General features: G+C 50.6%; 1 protein-coding gene across 3 annotated transcripts in view; it reads left to right on the forward strand.

Annotated features, from left to right (window-relative positions):
* Positions 1–22560, forward strand: part of BIRC7 (baculoviral IAP repeat containing 7) — a 31983-nt gene extending 9423 nt beyond the window's left edge. For 2 of the 3 annotated variants that reach the window (XM_060230651.1, XM_060230652.1), the window contains exons 4-9: positions 6202–6283; positions 6385–6430; positions 10736–10945; positions 13248–13322; positions 18335–18546; positions 22180–22560. In XM_060230651.1, the coding sequence (XP_060086634.1) occupies positions 6202–6283; positions 6385–6430; positions 10736–10945; positions 13248–13322; positions 18335–18534 (613 nt within the window). In that variant the 3' untranslated portion in view covers positions 18535–18546; positions 22180–22560. The remainder of the gene's footprint in view (positions 1–6201; positions 6284–6384; positions 6431–10735; positions 10946–13247; positions 13323–18334; positions 18547–22179) is intronic. The other variant, XM_060230653.1, reaches the window with a different exon arrangement.
* The last annotated feature ends 1778 nt before the right edge of the window (positions 22561–24338 follow it).

A 24338-nucleotide genomic window follows, 5' to 3' on the forward strand; every position in this document is an offset into this window, starting at 1 on the left:
GTTGCAAGACACAACACAACCCCATGCTCAATCCTGATTGCTGCTGTGGTGCACACAGAAAAGGAGCTTTGACCTTCCTTGACGAGAGCCAGTTTGGTGTAGTGGTTAAGTATGCGGATTCTTATCTGGGAGAACCGGGTTTGATTCCTCACTTCTCCACTTACAGCTGCTGGAATGGCCTTGGGTGAGCTATAGCTCTGGCAGAGGTTGTCCTTGAAAGGGCAGCTGCTGTGAGAGCCCTCTCCAGCCCCACCCACCTCACAGGGTGTATCTTGTGGGGGAGGAAGGGAAAGGAGATTGTAGGCCGCTCTCTGTCCTTGAAAGGGCAGCTGCTGTGAGAGTCCTCTCAGCCCCACCCATCTCACAGGGTGTCTGTTGTGGGGGAGGAAGGGAAAGGAGATTGTAGGCCGCTCTCGAAAGGGCAGCTGCTGTGAGAGCCCTCTCCAGCCCCACCCACCTCACAGGGTGTCTGTTGTGGGGGAGGAAGGGAAAGGAGATTGTAGGCCGCTCTCTGTCCTTGAAAGGGCAGCTGCTGTGAGAGCCCTCTCAGCCCCACCCACCTCACAGGGTGTCTGTTGTGGGGGAGGAAGGGAAAGGAGATTGTAGGCCCCTCTCGAAAGGGCAGCTGCTGTGAGAGCCCTCTCCAGCCCCACTCACCTCACAGGGTGTCTGTCGTGGGGGAGGAAGAGAAAGGAGATTGTAGGCCGCTCTCTGTCCTTGAAAGGGCAGCTGCTGTGAGAGTCCTCTCAGCCCCACCTACCTCATAGGGTGTCTGTTGTGGGGAAGGAAGGGAAAGGAGATTGTAGGCCGCTCTCTGTCCTTGAAAGGGCAGCTGCTGTGAGAGCCCTCTCCAGCCCCACCCACCTCACAGGGTGTCTGTTGTGGGGGAGGAAGAGAAAGGAGATTGTAGGCTGCTCTCTGTCCTTGAAAGGGCAGCTGCTGTGAGAGTCCTCTCAGCCCCACCCACCTCATAGGGTGTCTGTTGTGGGGGAGGAAGGGAAAGGAGATTGTAGGCCGCTCTCTGTCCTTGAAAGGGCAGCTGCTGTGAGAGTCCTCTCAGCCCCACCCACCTCACAGGGTGTCTGTTGTGGGGGAGGAAAATAAAGGAGATTGTAGGCCGCTCTCTGTCCTTGAAAGGGCAGCTGCTGTGAGAGCCCTCTCCAGCCCCACCCACCTCACAGGGTGTCTGTTGTGAGGCAGGAAAATAAAGGAGATTGTGAGCCTGTCATGATCCTGGGCCTAGTGAGGCCTGCAGGCCAAGGGAAGCCTGCTTAGGAGTACTGGGAAGAGCCTACATTTCCCAGGACCCCCTCTATCTCTCTGATTGGTTAGCAAGGGTTTCGGAGGGAAACAGGCCCAGAGAGGGGTGGGGCCTGGGAAGAGAATATATAAAGGCCGAGCCCAGAAAGTGGGTGTTCTTTTCCTAGGAGGCAGAGCTGAGGAAGAGCTGCTGCCAGGGAGAGACCCTCACCCTTAGAGGAAGGGTGAGTAGGCCCAGGTCTGACTGAGACAGTTAGGGACAGTAAGTTCAGACACGTTAGGGCATTTGGTTATTTTTCCCTTCACCCTTTTACTGTTTTATGCACCTTGTTTGTTTATATTGCACTGATCTTAAAATAAACCTTTTTGTTGTTGTTCACTCTGCCTGGTCCTTACACCTATTATTTGGCCTAAGCTACAAGGGCTTAGGAGGGAACTCTGGGCCTTCTCAAGGGGATCCCTTACCTCATTGGTGGCAGCAATTGGTAAGACACCCCTGAGTTGTGACAGAGCCACTCTGAGTGGAGGGCGGGATATAAATCCAGTGTCGTTGTCTTCTTCTTGATTGCAGGTACATTTGTGGGTTTCCCAAACATGCCCCTTAACTTAATTGTACATGGCGGCTTGTAGGTAAAGAAACCAGCCACCTACTGACAGGTTGGAATGGATGCCATGTCACAGTGGTCCAGTAAATGCTTCTAAGTTTGCAACTGTACAGTTGGCTACAGCATATTGGCTGCTTTCTTTTCTTTCCTGATCTGCCCTAGCTGTTCAAAATACTCTTTGGTGTGCCTCAACCCTTTTCTTTTTTTAAAAGCAGCGGACTCCTTTGAACTTGCAGCCTAAGGACCGAGTTAGAAGCAGGGCCGTAACCAAGATTTCATGTGGGGTTGGGCCCACAGCAGGATTTGTTGTTGTTGGGGGGGGGGTGCACAGGGCCACCGGGTTTGGTGGTCCTAGGCTCTCGGCACTGTAAGCTGCCTTGAGTTCCACAAGCGAAGAAGAAGACGACGACGTTGGATTTATATTCCGCCCTCCACCCCAAATCTCAGAGTGGCTCACAATCTCCTTTCCCTTCCTCCCGACAACAGACACCCTGTGAGGTGGGTGGGGCTGGAGAGGGCTCTCACAGCAGCTGCCCTTTCAAGGACAACCTCTGCGAGAACTATGGCTGACCCAAGGCCATTCCAGCAGGTGCAAGTGGAGGAGTGGGGAATCAAACCCGGTTCTCCCAGATAAGAGTCCACACACTTAACCACTACACCAAACTGGCTAACCCCCTTACACCTGGGCAGTGACATCAGCTCTGCTCCCTCCAGCCCTTTCTTACGTTGTCCCTCTTGTGGCAGAGAGACCGGCAGCAATGCTGCTACTTGTCCAGAGTGGCAGTGAGCAAAGGGAACAGATTGGTGGCCCTCCAATGGAGGAGCCGTACAGTTGGAAGGTATTTTTGAAAGGATGAGCCTTTCCCCCTTGGACCGCACTGTAGCTACGGGCCTGGTTAGAAGGGACACTGGGAGCTGATTTCTGCTGGGCTCGAGTCTCATTCTTTGCAGATCACAGCTGTGTCTTATCGCGATTCAGCTTGGGACCATACTGTGGGAGGCAGAGGGGAATTCCTGTCTTCCTCTCCAGCCCATGCCACTGTCCTGTCTTAAGACAGTGGCTATGTCCACCTGGGTTATCTGCAGTTCCCTCCAAGCAGAGTTAGTGTGAGCTAGCTCGCAGATTTTTAGCCTCCAGCTCACACATTTTTGACTTCGCTTCGGAAGGATGACTCCAGAACACACTACTTTGTGCCGTCGCTCATAACTTTAATGCCAGTAACTCACAAAGTAGAATTGTCGCTCGCGAGACTTCGCAGCGTAGAGGGAACACTGGTTATCTGCTTTGGGTTGAGTGTTCCTGGGAAGTGGGTTTTCTTCCTGCTCCCCCGCAGCATCAGGGTGTATTCATGCACCTCCTTGGGTTTCTCTGGCTGTTCTCTGATCTTTCGCAAACTTGCTTGGCTCTGGAATTTTGAGAAAGATCGCAATAAAACCTACATGGCAGCTGTGCGGCTAAATGGGGAAATGTGGATTTTTTTTCCCAGCCCGCGTAGCAGCCATTTCCCTGAAAACTCTCCCCGTGGTGGTGATTTCCGTCTCTTGTTGTCATGTTTTAATTAGCGCTAGAGCATCGTTATACTAGCTCTGAATTCCCAGCTTTCAGTTTTTGAAAAAGTAAATCTCTAGTCTCTTCTCTTGGGGAGAGGAAAGGCGGGAGGACATATCTCTGCAAGTCACGAGAGCCTTACTTTCATCTAAAAACAGACTGCTGAGGATTCAGAGGGCCCGTTAAACATATTGGTATAGTGTTTACTTTAAAAAAAAATTGCAAAATCCCTGGCGGTCCGGGGAAGAGGAGCTCTGCTGGGGTTACTGGGGCAGCAGAACTCTGAGGAAAACCTGCCATCTGGGAGCCATTGCACTTCATTAGCAGCCACACCAAGAAGAGGAAGAAGACTTCGACCGATTTCACACTAGGGCTTGTTCCGAGTGGAGAGTCCTTTGGATCCTGGCGCTTCTCTCCGTTTTCGCACAAAGTTGCCCTGGAGCTGTGAGTTGGGGAGAGCCGGTTTGGTGTAGTGGTGTAGTGTAGGAAGTGCTCGGACTCTTATCTGGGAGAACCGGGTTTGATTCCCCACTCCTCCACTTGCACCTGCTAGCATGGCCTTGGGTCAGCCATAGCTCTGGCAGAGGTTGTCCTTGAAAGGGCAGCTGCTGTGAGAGCCCTCTCCAGCCCCACACACCTCACAGGGTGTCTGCTGTGGGGGAGGAAGGTCAAGGAGATTGTGAGCCGCTCTGATTCAGAGAGAAGAGCCGGGGTATAAATCGGCAGTCTTCCTCTTCAGTCTTGGCACGCCATTCTGCAGCAAGCAGAAACCTCACCCACTTGCAGCTCCCGGGCAACTCGTGCCGAAACGGAGAGAAGCCCTGGGAGCAAAAAGGCTCTCCACCTGGAACAAGCCTCGTGTGAAATTGCTGTTGGTTTTTTACGCCCAGCTTTCCTCTTCCCCGAGGAGTCTCAAAGCAGCTTACAATCACCTTCCCTTCCTCTCTTGACGACAGACACCCTGCGAGGTAGGCGGGGCTAAGAGAGTTCCGAGAGAATTGGGACTGGCCTAAGGTCACCCAGCTGGCTTCATGGGGAGGAGGAGTGGGGAATCGAACCCGGTTCGCCAGATTAGAGTCCACCGCTCTTAACCACTGCACCACACTGGTGAAGAGGAGACCACACAGGCCACTGCCAGCCTCCAGGTCGGACCTGTGGATTACCCTCCCCCCTCCAAATTAAAGCTCATCTCCAGACTACAGAGATCAGTTCCCCTAGAGCAGAGGTAGGGAACGTTGGCTCTCCAGATGTTTTTTGCCTACAACTCCCATCAGCCCCAGCCATTGGCCATGTGAGCTCCTGCTGAATTCAAGGCTTGCCTCCAACTCCAGTGCTACATTGAGGGCATGGAGCCAGCCAGATCACTGTAGAGCAGGAGTGGCCGAACTTGCTCAGCATAAGAGCCTCATAGAATAAACAGAAAAAAGAAGATACTGGATTTATATCCCGCCCTCCACTCCGAAGAGTCTCAGAGCGGCTCACAATCTCCTTTCCCTTCCTCCCCCACAACAGACACCCTGTGAGGTGGGTAGGGCTGGAGAGGGCTCTCACAACAGCTGCCCTTTCAAGGACAACCTCTGCCAGAGCTATGGCTGACCCAAGGCCACGCTAGGAGGTGCAAGTGGAGGAGTGGGGAATCAAACCCGGTTCTCCTAGATATGAGTCTGCACACTTAACCACTACACCAAACTGGCTCAGATGTTTGAGAGCTGCAAGACAGGAATGTCAAATGTTTGAGAGCAGGAAAGGAGGAAGGAGATAGGGAGGGAGGGAGGGAGAGTTGCAAAGAAAGTAACTTTGACTTTAAATGCATTCTCCAAGGCGCCAACAGGCTTGGAGAAATTATTTAAAGCAGCGGTCCCCAACCTTTTTGGTACCAGGGACCAGTTTTGTGGAAGACAATTTTTCCAGGGACCGGGGGTGGTTTTGGAATGATACAATTATGCACTATTTCTATTAGTGTGGCATGGTGGTTAAGTGTGCAGACTCTTATCTGGGAGAACTGGGTTTCATTTCCCACTCCTCCACTTGCAGCTGCTGGAATGGCCTTAGGTCGGCCATAGCTCTCACAGAGTTGTCCTTAAAAGGGCAGCTTCTGGGGAGAGCTCTTTCAGCCCCACCCACCTCACAGGGTGTCTGCTGTGGGGGAGGAAGGGAAAGGAGATGGTGAGCTGCTCTGAGACTCTGAAATTTGGAGTGGAGGGCAGGATATAAATCAAATGTTGTCTTCTTTTTATTATTATTACTACATTGTGATATATAATGAAATAATTATACAACTCACGGACCGGTTGCTAACCTGGCCACGGATCGGTACCAGTCCACAGCCCAGGGGTTGGGGACCCCCGATTTAAAGAGAGAAATGCCTTCTCCATGCTGGCTGGTGGGGTACCTATGAACTTATGAAGCTGCCTTATACTGAATCAGACCCTTGGTCCATCAAAGTCAGTATTGTCTTCTCAGACTGGCAGCGGCTCTCCAGGGTCTCAAGCTGAGGATTTTCACGCCTGCTTGCCTGGACCCTTTTTAGAGATGCCAGGGATTGAACCTGGGACCTTCTGCTTCCCAAGCAGATGCTCTACCACTGAGCCACCGTCCCTCCCCTAGTGGGGGTTTCGAAAGCCACATAATATGTGTGAAAGAGCCGCAGTCTGGCAACCCCTGCTGTAGAGCATTGTCACCCCCATCCGTCAGTCGCTGGGGCAGCTGGACCAGGGAACTGGTCTTGCTCGTTGACTCCGACGGTATTTGTGACTAACTTGGGATGCTCCCCCGCCCTATTTTCAGGTGCAAATTCCTTCTCCAGTCCAGAGGGCTCACCTTTGTAAGCAGCGTCCAAGAATCCTACTCCAACGTTCCTGTATCTTCAGTGAGTACCTCTGTGTGTCGAATGCAAGTTTGATCTGTGCCATTGGAAAAGATTCAGTTGTCTTTACCTTCCCGTCAGTGATGCAAATCTTGTGATTTCAGGAAGAGACCTCGAACCGGGCCGAACAAGATTCCTCAAGCTCTGAAGGTTGGTTCGTGTAGAATTTGTAGCTTTCCCGGTTACTGCTGCAATCCAAGAAGCACAGGGAGGTAGCTGTATGTGTAGTCAAAGGGTTCGGGCACCAGGAGGTAGCTGTATGTGTAGTCAAAGGGTTCGGGCACCAGGAGGTAGCTGTATGTGTAGTCAAAGGGTTCGGGCACCAGGAGGTAGCTGTATGTGTAGTCAAAGGGTTCGGGCACCAGGAGGTAGCTGTATGTGTAGGCAAAGGCAGTCGGGTACCAGGAGGTAGCTGTATGTGTAGTCAAAGGGTTCGGGCACCAGGAGGTAGCTGTATGTGTAGTCAAAGGGTTCGGGCACCAGGAGGTAGCTGTATGTGTAGTCAAAGGGTTCGGGCACCAGGAGGTAGCTGTATGTGTAGTCAAAGGGTTCGGGCACCAGGAGGTAGCTGTATGTGTAGTCAAAGGGTTCGGGCACCAGGAGGTAGCTGTATGTATAGGCAAAGGGTTCGGGCACCAGGAGGTAGCTGTATGTGTAGGCAAAGGGTTCGGGCACCAGGAGGTAGCTGTATGTGTAGGCAAAGGGTTCGGGCACCAGGAGGTAGCTGTATGTGTAGTCAAAGGGTTCGGGCACCAGGAGGTAGCTGTATGTGTAGGCAAAGGGTTCGGGCACCAGGAGGTAGCTGTATGTGTAGGCAAAGGGTTCGGGCACCAGGAGGTAGCTGTATGTGTAGTCAAAGGGTTCGGGCACCAGGAGGTAGCTGTATGTGTAGGCAAAGGGTTCGGGCACCAGGAGGTAGCTGTATGTGTAGGCAAAGGGTTCGGGCACCAGGAGGTAGCTGTATGTGTAGGCAAAGGGTTCGGGCACCAGGAGGTAGCTGTATGTGTAGGCAAAGGGTTCGGGCACCAGGAGGTAGCTGTATGTGTAGTCAAAGGGTTCGGGCACCAGGAGGTAGCTGTATGTGTAGGCAAAGGGTTCGGGCACCAGGAGGTAGCTGTATGTGTAGGCAAAGGGTTCGGGCACCAGGAGGTAGCTGTATGTGTAGTCAAAGGGTTCGGGCACCAGGAGGTAGCTGTATGTGTAGTCAAAGGGTTCGGGCACCAGGAGGTAGCTGTATGTGTAGTCAAAGGGTTCGGGCACCAGGAGGTAGCTGTATGTGTAGGCAAAGGCAGTCGGGTACCAGGAGGTAGCTGTATGTGTAGTCAAAGGGTTCAGGCACCAGGAGGTAGCTGTATGTGTAGTCAAAGGGTTCGGGCACCAGGAGGTAGCTGTATGTGTAGTCAAAGGGTTCGGGCACCAGGAGGTAGCTGTATGTGTAGTCAAAGGGTTCGGGCACCAGGAGGTAGCTGTATGTGTAGGCAAAGGGTTCGGGCACCAGGAGGTAGCTGTATGTGTAGGCAAAGGGTTCGGGCACCAGGAGGTAGCTGTATGTGTAGGCAAAGGCAGCCGGGGTTGCTGGCACTATCGCAGAGACTTCTCTCTGGGATACAGCCAGGGCTCTTTTTCTAGCAGGAGCTCCTCTGCATATTAGGCCACGCCCCCCGATGCAGCCAATCCTCCTGGAGCTTTCAGTAGGCCCTGTACGAAGAGCCCCCTAAGCTCTTGGAGGATTGGCTGCATCAAGGGGGCGTGGCCTAATATGCAGAGGAGCTCCTGCTAGAAAAAGAGCCCTGGATGCAGCTCTTTTGAGAAGGGGCTATGGCCCCATGTGGATTGCATGCAGAAGATAGGAGGTTCGATCCTGCCGTGGCGTAGTGATCGTGAATGTCAGACTTGGGTCACTCCAGAATGAAATCCCTGCTCCACCACTCCAGTTTGAAATCCCTGCTCCACACACAGACCTTGGGCCCACCCAGGGATGGAATTAAGAACATAAGAGAAGCCATGTTAGATCAGCCCAGTGGCCCATCCAGTCCAACATTCTGTGTCACACAGTGGCCAAATATATATATACATACACACACACACACACAGAGTGTGGCTAATAGCCACTGATGGACCTCTGCTCCATATTTTTATCTAACCCCCTCTTGAAGGTGGCTATGCTTGTGGCCGCCACCACCTCCTGTGGCAGTGAATCCCACATGTTAATCACCCTTTGGGTAAGAAGTACTTCCTTTTATCCGTTTCTAGCAGGAGCTCCTTTGTGTCTTAGGCCACACATCCCTGATGTTGCCAATCCTCCAAGAGCTTACAAAAAAGAGCCTTGTAAGCTCTCGGAGGATTGGCTACATCAGGGGTGTGTGGCCTAAGACGCAAAGGAGCTCCTGCTAGAATTCCACCCTTGGGCCTGTGCAGTCTCTCAGCCTAACCTACCTTGCAAGATAGCAGTCAGAACAGAGACAGCAGTAAGAACAGAGCAAACAATGCAACAAACCACTTTGGGTCCTGATTAGGGAACAAAAGCAGGATATAAATTTGAAGAATAAGCATCCATCCTTTGCCTCTAACTGAGATCTTAGAGAGTCACAGTCAGCCTTGGTAGATGATATTGGATTAGGTGGATATAGATTGTGGTTCGATTTGATTTATTAGATTTATATCCCGCCCTCCCTGCCGAAGCAAGCTCAGGGTGGCTCACAGGGAATAAAATCGCAATAAAACGTCCATTATACATAATGTAACAGGTGAAAACAGTTTGGTGCTAGCAATGTTAACTTCTGATGGCATTCAGTGCTCCTGGGTATCCTTTAGTCAAAGGCTAGCTGGAATAATGGTGTCTTACAAACCTTGCGGAACTGGGCGAGGTCCCACAAGGCTCTAATCTCCTCCGGCAGCTGGTTCCACCAGTAGGGGGCAGTTCGCGTTGCCAAGCTCCGAATGGCGCCTGGATACCTTCTGCTATGGCAGCTGATCTCCAGACGACCGAGATCAGTTCTCTTGGAGAAAATGAGCGCTTTTGAGGATGGACTCTGTAGCATTAGACCCTGCTGAGGTCCCTTCCCAAGCTCCAGACTCCACCCCCCCCCCCCAAAAAAAAAAGAATCTCCGGGTATTTCTCAACCCAGAGCTGGCAACAACTAAGAACATAAGAGAAGCCATGTTGGATCAGGCCAATGGCCCATCCAGTCCAACCCTCTGTGTCACACAGTGGCCTAATGGACCTCTGCTCCATATTTTTATCCAATCCCCTCTTGAAGCTGGCTATGCTTGTAGCCGCCACCACCTCCTGTGGCAGTGAATTCCACATGTTAATCACCCTTTGGGTGAAGAAGTACTTCCTTTTATCCGTTTTAACCCGACTGCTCAGCAATTTCATCGAGTGCCCACAAGTTCTTGTATTGTGAGAAAGGTAGAAAAGGACTTCTTTCTCTGCTTTCTCCATCCCATGCATAATTTTGTAAACCTCTAATTGTGGCCAACATAAAAATGTTATTATATATGAACCCATTCTGCTCCACTGGCACTGCTAAGAAAAGATCGGTTCATTTGCTTATCCCAGCTCTGGTTCTGTTAATTCCCCCCCCCCCCCCCAATCTCTATCATCAGTGGCTTGCATGAAGTAGCTGTAACCTGTTGCATTAACAGGAAAAAGTATGGATGGAGGCTGATGAGGCCTGCGGCAAAAAATAGGGATATGTTAATTCAGGAGTTAACGGATTTGTTACGAGGGTCGCCTCTGACATAAATGAGGCCTTTTTGGGCCAGGCCGTGTGTTTCATAAAATGTAATGCCAGGTAGCAGAGAGATAAACTTTATAAAGGTCACAGACAAACAAACACAATTAAAGAAATTTTAAAAACTTAAAAAAAACATGCTTAAAACATTAGCACTCATTGGTCTGAAAGGCGCTTTCTTTGTATCTCTCCCATGTGATCCAGGGAACTGGGCAAAGGAAGTTCTGGCTCTTTCCTTCCTTCCCTAGGGGACAGGACCAAGAAGGAACAGAGGCTTGGCTCAGTAGCTCTGCCGTGCAATTGGGAGACTCTGGCAAAGCAAGCTGTCCGCCCCCCTCCTTCCTCTCCAGAGGAGGAGCCTCAGCCAATAGAGAAAATAGGGGCTTTGTTCTGTAGTCTCTGTGCAATTGAGCAAGTTGAGATGCAGAAGGAAGCAAGAGAGAGGGAGAAGGAAGCAGATAACAGCCTGTTGCTCTGGAGCCTGATAGGAACCCTGATTTGGCCCCCGGGCTGCGTGTTTGACACCCCTGTTTTAATTGTCTCATTAGCATGTGATCATGCCTGCTAGATTAAGCATCCAGATCTCCTTGTCACAGAGTCAGGTGAATGCATGCAGCGGTTGTGAGAATAATGCCCCTATATTTTTCCAAGATCCGTCATGGGCGGAGGGTTGTCTGAAACTGCAGCTGCATGATCCGAGCCTCCCATCTCTTTGCAGATAGCCTGAGAAATTTGGACTTAGCTTCCCCGCAGCTGACCTCCTTGGTGCAAAGAGCCCTCCAGATGGGCTTTCACCGGAGCTTGGTGCTAAGTTTGCTGCAGAACAAATACCAGCAGATGGGGGCTAGTTATCCGTCTTTGTCCGAACTGGTCTTGGATTTGCTTCAGGCAGTGCAGGATCGAGGCAGCCAGGCAGAGGAGTCAAGAGGTACGGTGGACCCTTTTCAGGAGGTGAAATGACAAGGCTGCCTTTTGACGTAGGGCTCCGCAGCATTCGAAGCACTTAAGGCGGTTTATCTTGAGAACAAGGCTGTATGGTAGGGAGGTTGGTGTTGGGGTGGAGATAGGGCTGCCAAACCCCCGGTCCAGGTGGGGCTTCCCCCACCCAGGAGGTTCCCAACCCACCGGCCTACATTGTCCTTCCCCAACGTTGGCAGCACAATGATGTCACCCGGAAGTGACGTCATCATGCCGGCGATGTCATGCGGCGCCCATTCTAGGCATTTCCGGGAAAACTCACCATAGAGTTTTCCCCTCCCAAATGGCTAGAGCATCCAGGAAAACCATAGAGTTTCCCCAGAAACGCCTAGAGTGGCCTCAAGCGACGTCGCCAGCGTGATGACGTCACTTCCGGGTGATGCCATTGCATTGCGTGTGTGCAAAAGTCCCTCACCAGGGAAGGCTGGAGACTTGGCAACCCTAGGTGGAGAGGAGCTAGGCCAAGACCTGATATTGCTCCAGGTCCTAACACCGCCAGATCTGAGCAGGCGAGCTGTATGATGCTCCTTCACCCACTGGTAGGATGGCCAACCTTTGGGTGGCACCTGGAGGTCTTCCACTATTGCAATTGTTCTCCAGATGACCAAGCTCTGTTCTCCTGAAGAAAATGGCTGCTTTGGATGGTGGTTTTTATGGCATTGTACCCTCCGAGGTCCTTCCCTCCCCCTCCCCTCTCCCAGGGTCTACCCCCCCTCAATCTCCAGGTATTTTCCAACCCAGAGCTGGCAGCCCTGCTCACTGGAGTCATAGAGTTGGAAGGGATCCCCTAGGGTCATCTAGTCCAGTGGCCCCCAACCTTTTTGGCACCGGGGACCGGTTTTGTGGAAGACAATTTTCCCACAGACCGGTGAGGGTGGGGGTGCTGGGTTTTCTGCTGCCCCAGGCTCCCCACACACACCCGGTCCCTGCCCCCCATGGGGGTCTTTAAATGAGGAGTGGGTGAAGGTCACCGCCACACTGCCCCTTCTGCCCGCCTGGGACCCAGGCAGATGAAAGTGGTAGTGCTTCAGAGTGAGGCTGAGAGGGGAACTGCAGAAACACCGGTGGATCATCTTTGATGGAGATGTTGATCCTGAATAGGTTGAGAACTTGAACTCCGTTTTGGATGACAGCAAGTGCAGTTTTGTCCACCTGAGACCCAGGCAAGCGAAAGGAGTGATGCGGTGCCTCTGCCTCACTCTGCGGCCCGGTTGTTAACAGGCCACGGCCCTGTACTGGTCCATGGCCCGGGGGTTGGGGACCCCTGATCTAGTCCAACCCCCCTGCACAATGCAGGAAATAGCTACTGTCATGGTGTGTGCACTGCATCCAGGCCATTCAGTGTCAAGGAACAGAGTTCTGTAACGTGAACAAATTCTGTGATTTTGCATAATTTCTGCCGTATCGTTCTGGGGAGAGTCAAAAAGCAATGCAAGGGATCAAAGCCCTACTCCTAATCAGTGCCGGATTAAACCTTTGGAGGCCCCTAGGCAGTTGAAATCTCGGGAGAGGGGGCTCACAAATTATCTCAGAGTCAGACCACTCCTACCCATGGCCCCTGCTGCAGCCACCTTCTCAAAAGCCCCTTTGGTAAAGCTGTGGGGGAGAGGCAAACTTGGCGATGGCGCCAGCAGCAGCCTCACCAGGCAAGTCGGGCAAAGAGCAGCTCAGTTGCTGGCTGCACATGCAGGCTGGGAGGGCTGCAAGCAGGAGGGAAACAAGGAGGGGAGCCGGCCCGGGGCCCCTAAAGGCGTGGCGGGCCCATAGGCCAGTGCCTACTTGGCCTAATTGTTAATCCGGCCTTGCTCCTAAGCAGTGTTCCCTCTCAGCTGAGTTAGTGTGAGCTAGCTCAGTTTTTTAGCTTCCACTCACACGTTTTTGTCTTAGCTCAGGAAGGATGGCCCAGAGCAAGCTAATTGATACAGCAGCTCACCACCTGACTGCCAGTTGCTCACAAAGTAGAATTTTTGCTCACAAGACTCCACAGCTTAGAGGGAGTACTGCTCCTGAGGATCAGAAATCTGCTTCCGCGGCAGCTTTTGCTTCTGAGGTTTCAGCAGCAGGCTGGAACATCATATCTGCAGATGTAAGAACTAGAGACTTTCTTTTTTTGGAAAGGGAAAAAAGAGCTGAGCTGGAACTTGCCTCGATCTCTTCAGGTATACCATAAGCATTTGGCTTGACCTAGGGAGCCTGCTGGTTTGCGAAGGGCCTCTTAAGAGAATAACACGGTTCCACTTTCTCTTGCACAGAGCCGCCTCAAAGAGAACCAGATCTGAGCAGGGTGAGAAGAGAGGCAGAAGAACCCAAACAGCCTAGTGAAGGAGGTGAGGAGAGGGGACGGGGAAGGGAGTTCCCAGGCAGGAGGCTGGTTGTGGGTGGGAAGAAGCATCAAACATGGGCTGGTCGAAGTAGAAGGAGAGCCAGTTTGGTGTAGTGGTTAAGTGCGTGGACTCTTATCTGGGGTTTGATTCCCCACTCCTCCACTTGCACCTGCTGGATTGGCCTTGGGTCAGCCATAGCTCTGGCAGAGATTGTCCTTGAAAGGGCAGCTGCTGTGAGAGCCCTCTCCAGCCCCACCCACCTCACAGGGTGTCTGTTGTGGGGGAGGAAGGGAAAGGAGATTGTGAGCCGCTCTGAGACTCTTCGGAGTGGAGGGCGGGATATAAATCCAATATCATCTTCTTCTTCTTCTATAACTTGAGAAGTTACTATAATAAAGATATTTGAAGGTATTATTGTAAAACGATAATGATATTGGATTTATATCCCACCCTCCACTCTGAATCTGAGTCTCGGAGCAGCTCACAATCTCCTTTTCCCTTCCTCCCCCACAACAGACCCCCTGTGAGGTGGGTGGGGCTGAGAGAGCTCTCAAAGAGGCTGCCCTTTCAAGGACAGCTCTGCAAAAGCTATGGCTGACCCAAAGCCATTCCAGCAGCTGCAAGTGGAGGAGTGGGGAATCAAACCCAGCTCTCCCAGATAAGAGGTCCGCACACTTAACCGCTGCACCAGACAGGCTTACAGGTAAAACAAGATGACAAGTGAGGATCCATTGTCCTAATGGACAAAACAAACTATGCACAGTAAGCTGGACAAGTGTCCAACATCGGTTTCTAGAGACCGCTATCCTCAGACCCTGTACACGAATACCAGTGAGAAGTCAACAAAATCATGTAGGAAGTCCACAAATTTTGTTAACGTCCAAGGTGCCACTGGACTCTTTTTTCCACTGCTACAGACAGAGAAACGCCTCGGTTGTTACCCATCTTGGAAAGTTATGATTGCATCAAAGCAGAGAGTGATTCCAAGTTCCATCTCTTCAGGATGGGGCTCTTAACCTAATGCCCCCGATATATGTAGTGGTAGAGCATCTGCTTGGTAAGCAGAAGGTCCCAGGTTCAATCTCCGGCATCTCCAACTAAAAAGGGTCCAGGCAAGTAGGCGTGAAAAACCTCAGCTTGAGACCCTGGAGAGCTGCTGCCAGTCTGAGTAGACAATACTGACTTTGATGGACCCAGAGTCTGATTCAGTATAAGGCAGCTTCATATGTTCATATATGTGTACGGATATGAACTAATCATTTCAAAAAAGCTGTTTAAAAGCACTCTTCTATATTTTTCCATATATTGATCTGATTCAATAAGCATTGGGTAGGGGGGTCTTTATGAGCATTTTTATACGAACCTGTCTATATGAATGTTTTTAAGCTGTTAAGCACTTAGCAGGCTCTGGTTTCTGCTGAAAGGGGGGCGGGATATACAGTATTTGCTGGCGTATAAGACTACTTTTTTGCCCTGAAAAACATGCCTCCAAGTGGGGGGGTCGTCTTATACGCCGGGTGCACTTCAGTTGGGATAGACATAGTTGCCCATAGTGGCCTTCCGATGCTCGCCCGGTGCCCAAAGTGGCCTCCCGATGCCCGCCCACCTCATTCTACATACCGTCCAGTATCGCGCGATATCCAGCGCGGCTGCGGCGGGTCATCAGCGTGGCTGCGGCGACCATCAGCAGCGAGACAGGGGTGCCAGCCTTTTCAGCATGACCGGCCCGTTCTGCTCGGCGGGAAGCAGTGGTGCTCCGGCCCAGCCCTTGTCTACGCAGACCTCGCACTTGCGCACTAGTGCTGGTCACAGGGAGATGCAGGGGCGGGCCGGATGTTCTTTTACCTTTTATTTGGTGTGTGGAAGGTGTACGGAAGAGGGGGTAGTCTTATACAGCGAGTATATAACAAACTCTATATTTTGAGTGGAAATGTTGGGGGGTCATCTTATACGCCCAGTCGTCTTATACGCTGGCAAAGTACATCAAGTAAGTAAATATTTATTTTTAAAAGTATACAGTCTTGTTTGTTATGTCCTTATTGAGAAAAGTTCAGGTGAATAGCCATGTTGGTCTGCTCGGACTTTTTTGTAGCAGGAACTCCTTTGCATATTAGGCCCCCCCCCTGATGTGACCAGTCCTCCAAGAGCTTAGAGGGTTCTTAGTACAGGCCCTACTGGGAGTAAGCTCTGGGAGGATTGGCTACATCAGAGGGTGTGGCCTAATATGCAAAAGAGTTCCCGTTGCAAAAAAAAGCTCTGACTAGAAAAACTAGACTTGAGTCAGAAGCACCTTACAGATCAACAAGATTTCCAGGGTCTAAGCTTTCGAGACTCAGCAGGTGAAGGGAGCTTTGACTCTTGAAAGCTAATGATTGTCATCCTCTGGAGGGCTCAGGACAGGCTACAAAATATACCTCAGTAAATATACAACAGGGGTGGCCAAACTGTGGCTTGGGAGCCACATGTGGCTCTTTCACATGTTATCAGGCTCTTGAAGCCCCCACTGCCCTGTTGGCCAGCTTGGGGAAGGCATTTGTCTCTTTAAATCACTTCTCCAAGTCAAGCCAGCCGGTGGCTTGGAGAAGGCATTTCAAATTAAAGTTGTGTTCTTTTCACCTCTCCTCCCCTCCTCCTCCTCCCCATCTATCTTCCTTCCTTTCTTGTGGCTCTCAAGCATCTGATGTTCGTGTCTTAAGACATCTGACATTTATTCCGTGTGGCTCTTGTGTTAAGCAAGTTTGGCCACCTTTGATATACAACATATATCTCAGTAAATAAAACAGTACGTTCAATAAAACTATTAAACCGTACAGTACTACAGTGTAATCCTCTGATGGCGTCTGAGGTCAATTTATGCCCTCCCCGTGGGTGGGGAGGGGAGGGTGCAAGAGGTGGAGGCCGGGCTTGGTGGTAGGCCTCAGTCATAGGCCTGGTGGGACGTCTCTGCCTTACAGGCCCTGTGCAGCTGTCCCAAGTCCCCCAAGGGCAAGGATGTCACCAGGTAGAGAGTTCTACCTGGCCAGGGCCACGGGCTGAAAAGGCCCTAGCCTGGTTGGGCCAGCTGGATATCTTTGAAACCAAGGATCACCAGAAGATTTTGTTCCCCTGAACATCTTGCTGTTTTGCTTGGAAGGGGGGTCCTGGAGATCTCCCAGTATTATAATTCAGGGGTGGCCAACGGTAGCTCTCCAGATGTTTTTATGCCTACAACTCCCATCAGCCCCAGCCATTGGCCATGCTGGCTGGGGCTGATGGGAGTTGAAGGCAAAAAAAACATCTGGAGCGCTACTGTTGGCCACCCCTGCTGTAGGTAAGATAAGAAAAGTAAATAAGCAAATAAGATAAGAAAAGTCTACACCAGGGGCGTCAAACATGCAGTTTGGGGGCCAATCAGGCCCCCGGAGAGCTCCTATCAGGCTCCCGAGCAACCGGCTGTCATCTGCTTCCTTCTCCTTCTCTCTTGCTCCCTTCTACATAACAGCTTGCTTTGCAAGGCTTGCTCAATCACACAGGAGTGACAGAACAAAACCTCTATTTTCTCCATTGGCTGAGGCTCCTCCCTTGGTCCCCTCAGTGCTTTCATTTTTTTCCCCTTCCCTGAGGTTATTTTGCTCGCTGGACCAATTCACTTTCATCCTCTTGCTGGCCCATGGGGAGGAATAGCTTGCTTTGCCAGGCACAGCAGTGCTACTGAGCCAAGCCTCTCTTCCTTCTATTGGCTGAGGCTCCCCCCCCAAAGGCCTTGAAAAAGAAAGGAAAGAGCCAGAGCTTCCTTTGCCCAGTTCCCTGGATCACATGGGAGAAATACAAAGAAAGCACCTTTAAGACCAATGAGTGCTAACGTTTTAAGCATGTTAGGAACATAAGAGAAGTCATGTTGGATCAGGCCAATGGCCCATCCAGTCTAACACTCTGTGTCACATAAGAACATAAGAGAAGCCCTGTTGGATCAGGCTAGTGGCCCATCCAGTCCAACACTCTGTGTCACATAAGAACATAAGAGAAGCCATGTTGGATCAGGCCAATGGCCCCTCCAGTCCAAGACTCTGTGTCACACAGTGGCCAATATGTGTGTGTGTGTGTGTGTATATATATATATATACACACACACACACACATACACATATATATATATACACTGTGGCTAATAGCCACTGATGGACCTCTGCTCCATATTTTTATCCAATCCCCTCTTAAAGCTGGCTATGCTTGTAGCCGCCGCCACCTCCTGTGGCAGAAAAATATATATTTGTGTTTGCCTGTGTTCTTTATAAAAATTATATCTCTGCTACCTAATCTTAAATAGGTACACACGTGGCCTGGCTCAACATGGCTCAGCCCAACCAGACAAGGCCGGGCCCAACAAGGTCTCTTTTATGTCAGATCCGGCCCCCATAATAAATGAGTTCAACACCCCTGGTCTACACGGTAACGCTACTGTCCTCTTGCTGGCCAATGGGGAGGAATAGCTTGCTTTGCCAGGCACAGCAGTGCTACTGAGCCAAGCCTCTCTTCCTTCTATTGGCTGAGGCTCCCCCCCAAAAAAGTCCTTGACGTAAGATCTTCATAGAATAAATATCAGATGTCTGAGAGCCTCAAGACAGGAACATCAGATGTTTGAGAACTGCAAGACAAGGAAGGAAGGAAGGCAAATAGATGGGGGGGAGGTAGAGGTAGAAAGGAAGCAACTTTAACTTCAAAGGCGTTCTCCAAGCCGCTGGCTGGCTTGGCGAAGTGATTTAAAGAGACAAATGCCTTCTCCAAGGTGTTGGGGGTTTCAAGAGCCCCACAATATGTATGGAAGAGCCACAGGTGACTCCTGAGCTGCAGTTTGGCCACCCCTGCTCTAGCAGCTTCTCCCGTTCCCTAATTCTCTAAATTCAGGATTAAACTGAGACTTAAGCCAGATTTCCCAGGTCCAATTCAGCCCTGTGCCACACTGTGGAAAGTGAACAATGCCAAGTATAGTGCAGTCTCTGACTAAGGCTGCCTCAACAACTCTCCCCCCTTACTAGAACCTGCCTCAAACGTGGAGGACCAGCTGCGGCGCCTGCAGGAGGAGCGCACGTGCAAGGTGTGCATGGACAAAGAAGTCTCCATCGTGCTCGTCCCCTGCGGCCACTTAGTGGTGTGTGCGGAATGCGCTCCTAACCTGAGACGCTGCCCGATCTGCAGAGCGACCATCCGGGATACCATGCGGGCATTCATGTCCTGAACTGGAAACTGGGTCAGTAATGGTGGTGGTGGGGGGATGCTCTTCCGTGTGATCTGAGCTGCTCGTGGTTTCACAAAGCCAGTGCCAGATTGAACCCTGTGGAGGCCCCTAGGCAGTCAAAATCTTGGGGCCCCCTCGCAAATTATCTCAGAGTGCCCCCCCCCACCCACAGCCCCTGCTGCAGCCTGCAGGCACCTTCTTAAAAGCGCCTTTTCCTAAGCTATGGGGGAGAGGCAAACGTGGCGACAATGCCGGCAGCAGCCACACCAGGCAAGTCGGGCAGGTAAAGGTAAAGGCAGTCCTCTGTGCAAGCACCGGTCGTTTCCGACTCTGGGGTGACATTGCTTTCATATGGTTTTCACGGCAGGCTTTTTACTTGGTGGTTTGCCATTGCCTTCCCCGGTCATCTACGCTTCCCCCCCAGCAAGCTGGGGACTCATTTTACCGACCTCAGAAGGATGAAAGGCTGAGCCAACCTGAGCCGGCTACCTGAACCCAGCTTCCGCTGGGATCGAACTCAGGTCGTGAGCAGAGTTCAGACTGCAGTAGTGCAGCTTTACCACTCTGTGCCACGGGGCCCTTTTAAGTCGGGCAAAGAGCAGCTAAATTGCTGTCTGCGCATGCAGTCTGGGAGGGCTGCAAGCAGGGGGGAAACCAAGGGCGGGGGGAGCCAGCCTGGGGCCCCTAAATGCGTGGGGGCCCACAGGCCAGTGTCTATTTGGCCTAATTGTTAATCCAGCTCTGCACAAAGCATCCCTGTTGGACACCGAAGAAAACCTGTGTGTATTGGAAGGGGACGCTTACAAAGTGTGTATTAGGCGCTTGCCTCTTGAGCTTCGCCTGCCTGAAGCTTGTTAGCATTACGGACAGAAATATGGGGAGTTAGAGGCTGCAATGCAATTAATTTGGATGGGGGTGAAGAGAGTAGGAACGTGCTACTATGTGTTTAAGGACTCTGCTGTGAGAGGGATATCTGAATGCTTGGCCGAGGTATACTTAATTTGCTACCCAGGACTTTTTTTTGTAGCAGGAACTCCTTTGCATATTAGCCCCCCCTCCGATGTAGCCAATCCTCGTGGAGCTTACCCTGTAAGAAGAGCCCTGTAAGCTCTTGGAGGATTGGCTACATCGGGGTGGGGGGGTCTAGTATGTAAAGGAGTTCTTGCTGCAAAAAAAGCCCTGTTGTGCTACCTAAGTCGAGAGAGCTGCAGACAAGACTACAACACTCTGTCCATCTTTTGCACCATTCTTTGATTTTTAGGAAGGTCTCTCAGTTAATTAAGACTGCAGACATGCTTTAAAACAAACAAACAAACAAACCCACAAGTGCTTCTGAAAGCTGTAGGCGGCAAACACAGTCTTCAAGGCATGTGTTTCTATGTGTTTGCAGGAAGGGGAAATGCTTCTTCCAGGAGAATGTTCACTGTAACACATAACCAGGGTTCCCTCTAAGCTGAGTGAGCGTGAGCTAGCTCACAGATGTTTAGTCTCCCGCTCACACATTTCTGTCTTAGCTCAGGAAGGATGACCCCAGAGCACACTAATTTCTTCAGTAGCTCACGACTTTAATGCCAGGAGCTCACAAAGTAAAGTCTTTGCTTCCAAGACTCTGCAGCTTAGAGGGAACATTGCACGTAACCTGTTTCAAAGACCACTTTGAATGGGAGATGTTTCTATCGTTAGCAGCGTTGTGTGTAAACGTAGTCTTTCAGCCCAGGTTGCTAGCTGGCGGTAACGGAGTGGGTTGCTGGAAAATAAAGACCCCAGAAAAAGTGAAAAATGTATGACCTAGTGAGTTGGCTTAGATAACCATTGATAAAACACGTTTCACAGGAAACACATTTCACAGGAGATGAGTTGGCAATGAGCTTGGAGTCAACTCGAAGCGAGATGTTCCACATCCCTGTGGGCTCTCTCTCGCTTCAAATCTTCGGCCTCCACTTGTGTCTTTTAATACGTCAACAATGTTTGGTAGCTTTGGCCAGCATCCTCACGTTCTCTACTAGATGCCTCACAAAAGTTTCTATGCCAAGACAGATGAGCTAGTCCTTTGCATTATGGAATGTTAATCTGCTAAACTATTTGTATTGGAAGCAGAGCTGGATTAACAATTAAGCCAGGTAGGCATTGACCTACGGGCCCCCATGCCTTTAGGGGCCCCAGATTGGCTTCCCCCTGCTTGCGGTCTTCCCAGCCTGCACAAGCAGCCAACAACTGAGTTGCCTGGCGCGGCTGCTGGTGGCGTTGCCGCCAAGTTTGCCTCTCTCTGCCTCTCCCCCGCAGCTTAGTTAAAAGGGGCTTTTTAAGAGGGTGTCTGCAGCAGGGGAATGGGGTGGGCACTCAGACTCTAAGATAATTTGTGAGGGGCCCCCCAAGATTTCAACTGCCTAGGGGCCTCCACAAGGTTTAATCCGGCACCGATTGGAAGCAAAGCATGCAACTCTTTAAGGGCAGATTTGCTCTACGGTCTCTGGCCCCTGGAGGAGGGGGCATGGCCCAGTCGTAAAAAAAGATCCGCTTGGCATGCAGAAGGTTCCATGTTCAGTCCCATAACCGTGAGGTAATAGGCGGCTAGATGGCCATCTGACAGCGATGCTGATTCTGTGAATTTAGGCAGATCATGAGAAGGAGGGCAGGAAGGGTTGCATCAGGGCTTAGTTCTTGTGGCCCTTTCTTAAGTGCCCAGGGAAACGTTCACCGCTTTGGGGTCAGGGAGCAATTTGTCTCCAGGCCAATTTCGCCAGGGATCCTGGAGGGTTTTTACCATCTTGAGGGCATGGAGCAGGGGTCACTGAGGGTGTGTGGGAGGAAGGTATCTGTGAATTTCCTGCATTGCGCAGCGGGTTGGACTAGATGAGGTACCTTCCTCATCTGGAGGGACCTTCCAACTCTATGATTTTATGACGTGAAAGACCTCTGCCTGAGACTCTGGAGACTTGGCTGCCAGTCTGAGTAAACAACACTGATAAGCCAGCGGTCTGATTCAGTATAAGGCAGTTTCAAGTGTTAATGTTCAGTTCACACAGTCCTTCGGTTGTTCAACTGCCAGGAGCAAAAAAACAGCAGAAACTTTCAGACTTAACTTGCCTTTGTTAGCTTTTAGAGAGCATTCTTTGCCTCTGCTGGATTATTCTGGGGCAATTGCCCTGTCTTGAGGCTCTTGGAATCACAGATGGGTGGAACAATTAAACTGACATTCATTCCCTTTGGATGCGAGAGGGTAGCTGCAAGTAAAACATAACGTGTTTCTAACGCACCTTGGAACAGTTAAGCAACTCAGTTTGCTTCCAGATCTCCAAAGCAGCCAAAAAACCACTGTGTCCAAAAATCAAACACTTAATAAGGAATAATAATGAAGCCTTCACGGTTGATATCTGAGGTTTGACTCTGGACGACAGAAGAAATTGGGAGTGATGCCTATTGAAGACTGAAATACGTTTTGTCAGAGTCACTCAGTGGAATGGACATTTTGTCAGTGGGCCTTTTTAACCTTTTTTGATACGGTGTATGAATTTTGGATAAATTTATGGATGTTTTTGCACTTATAGAATGAAATATTTTTCATATTCTTGATTAAGTGTTTGATTTTTGGACGCTAGTTTTTTGGCTGCTTATCTCAGTTGTGTCGCCACCGTCTTCTTCCAGATCTCCAAAGGCTGATTCTTCTTCCTCCTGCGGACACACTGACTCAAGAAGTTTCAAAATGGGAGCTGGCTACCTGGGAACCTCTGGAAACCTGCTTTCAGAACTCCCCCCCCCCTTTCATGCATGCTTTTTTGTGGCAGTTGTAATGCCCACTGCAGAAATGGCAGATGAACTAGCTTTAGAGGTCTCCTTTCCCTGCCCCAATTGTGACTGCAAGAGGGTGGTTATTATTTATTTATTTTTAAAAAAACTTGTGTAATTTCTTACCTGATCCAAACCCTAACCAGTTAAAATATCGTGTCTTGCTTATTTAGAAGTTTGGTCCTTAAAAAATTACTTTTGGACTTGATCATTTTTTGGAATAAAAATTTATTTACCTTTTTTGGGCTCGTCTATAGTAAACTCTTAAAATAACAGATGTGTACTGAAAGCATTAATGTTGAGCTTCAGTTGGCCTGTCAAGCAGTGGATTTAGCTTTTGGCGAGATGTAAGGCATTCCATAATGTCCGTGTGTTGAAAAATGCAATGATCGTATTGCCTCCCTTTCTAAATATACTTTGTATAACTAATAGGCCAAAACCTGCTTTTCAGCTCACTCTTTGGGGTTTCTGCGTGACTGCAGATCATCACTCCAAGAACAACAGTCACAGATCAGCAATCTGTTTTTCCCACCCCCAACTTTTTTGGTGTAGAAAACGGGTCATTTCGTAGAAAAAAATGTGGTGATGCTCATTAGCATAACTCATTAGCATATGCTGCCACCCCCACCCAGCCCCCCGCCAAAAGGCACCCGATGCAAGAAAGGAGAGCCCTGGGCAAGCGAGGCCTGCTTGGGCTGGCTACAGATCCAGCCAGCCCAAGCAGGCCTTGCTCTCCTGGAGCTCTCTTTGGCCACCTCCTCCCCTCCCCCCCAGTCAAAAGGCCAGCAAGCCACCTGCTGCCCAAAATCACATAAGTGGAGGAAGGGTGGCGTGGGCTTCTCCAGGGGTTAATGAGGGCTGCTGGGGATGGGGCAAAGCCCCTGGTGGCTGGCTGGCTGGCTGCCCGCTCTCCTAATCCAGGGATTGTTATGCAGCTGGACCTACTATTCAATGGACAAGGTAGGTGGGGAGGAAGAGGGGGAACTGTCAGAAAGCCTCAGGAACTGAGCTCCTGCTGAATCTGAGGCCTGGTAGAAAAACAGATTGCTTACTACTTTGGTGGTCTCCCATTCAAATACTAACCAAGGCCAACCTTGCTTAGCTGCCAAGACCTGGTGATATCAGGCTAGCCTGAGCCATTTTGCTCCAGAAAAAGAAGAAGGGGAGAGAAATTTTTCTATGATTGCAGTCTTTCTCTTTTCCAGGAGAGGGCAGACTTAACCTGATAATAAAGCCAGTGCTTTGCTAGCTGCCCCGTTGCGCAGAATGGTAAAGCAGCAGTATTGCAGTACTGTGATCTGAACTCTCTGCTCATGACCTGAGTTCTATCCCAGCGAAAACTGGTTCAGGTAGCCGGCCCAAGGTTGACTCAGCCTTCCATCCTTCCGAGGTCGGTCAAATGAGTCCCCAGCTTGCTGGAAAGTGTAGATGACTGGGGAAGGCAATGGCAAACCACCCCGTAAAAAGTCTGCCGTGAAAACGTTGTGAAAGCAATGTCGCCCCAGAGTCAGAAACGACTGGTGCTTGCACAGGGGACCTCTCCTTTCCTTTGCTAGCTGAAGAGCGGGGTGGGGTGGGAAGGGGAGCAGGATTCTCCATTGTAAACTGTCAAACATTATCTTTGGGGACTCGAAGGCAGTGGTCCAGAGTGCATTTCCAGCAGCATCTCACTGCCTTCGTGGAAAGATGAGCCTCTGCTTGCTTGCCTGCTTCTTGTACTGAAGGTGTGAATGGTCTTCAGTCTCAAGGGAGGGATTTGAACACACATCACTTTGAAGCAGGGTTTGAAGGCTGCCTCACAAGGCGTCTGTCATTGCATTTCTGTGACCTCTTGCAAAGGGAGGAGTAGGGGCTGGAAATCTCTCAAAATTCTCTTGGATCAGTTCTCTTGGAGAAAGTGGCTGCTGCTACTGCAGAAGGGAGAAAATGGCTGCCGCCACCAGTTTTTAACCACTGGTGCGAAAGATGCAACCAGCGCTGTAGCTTAGGCTATGGGTGAGACTTCATGGCATTACACC

Source organism: Heteronotia binoei, chromosome 2 (assembly GCF_032191835.1).
Source record: "Heteronotia binoei isolate CCM8104 ecotype False Entrance Well chromosome 2, APGP_CSIRO_Hbin_v1, whole genome shotgun sequence".
In the NCBI taxonomy this organism is placed as follows: domain Eukaryota; kingdom Metazoa; phylum Chordata; class Lepidosauria; order Squamata; family Gekkonidae; genus Heteronotia; species Heteronotia binoei.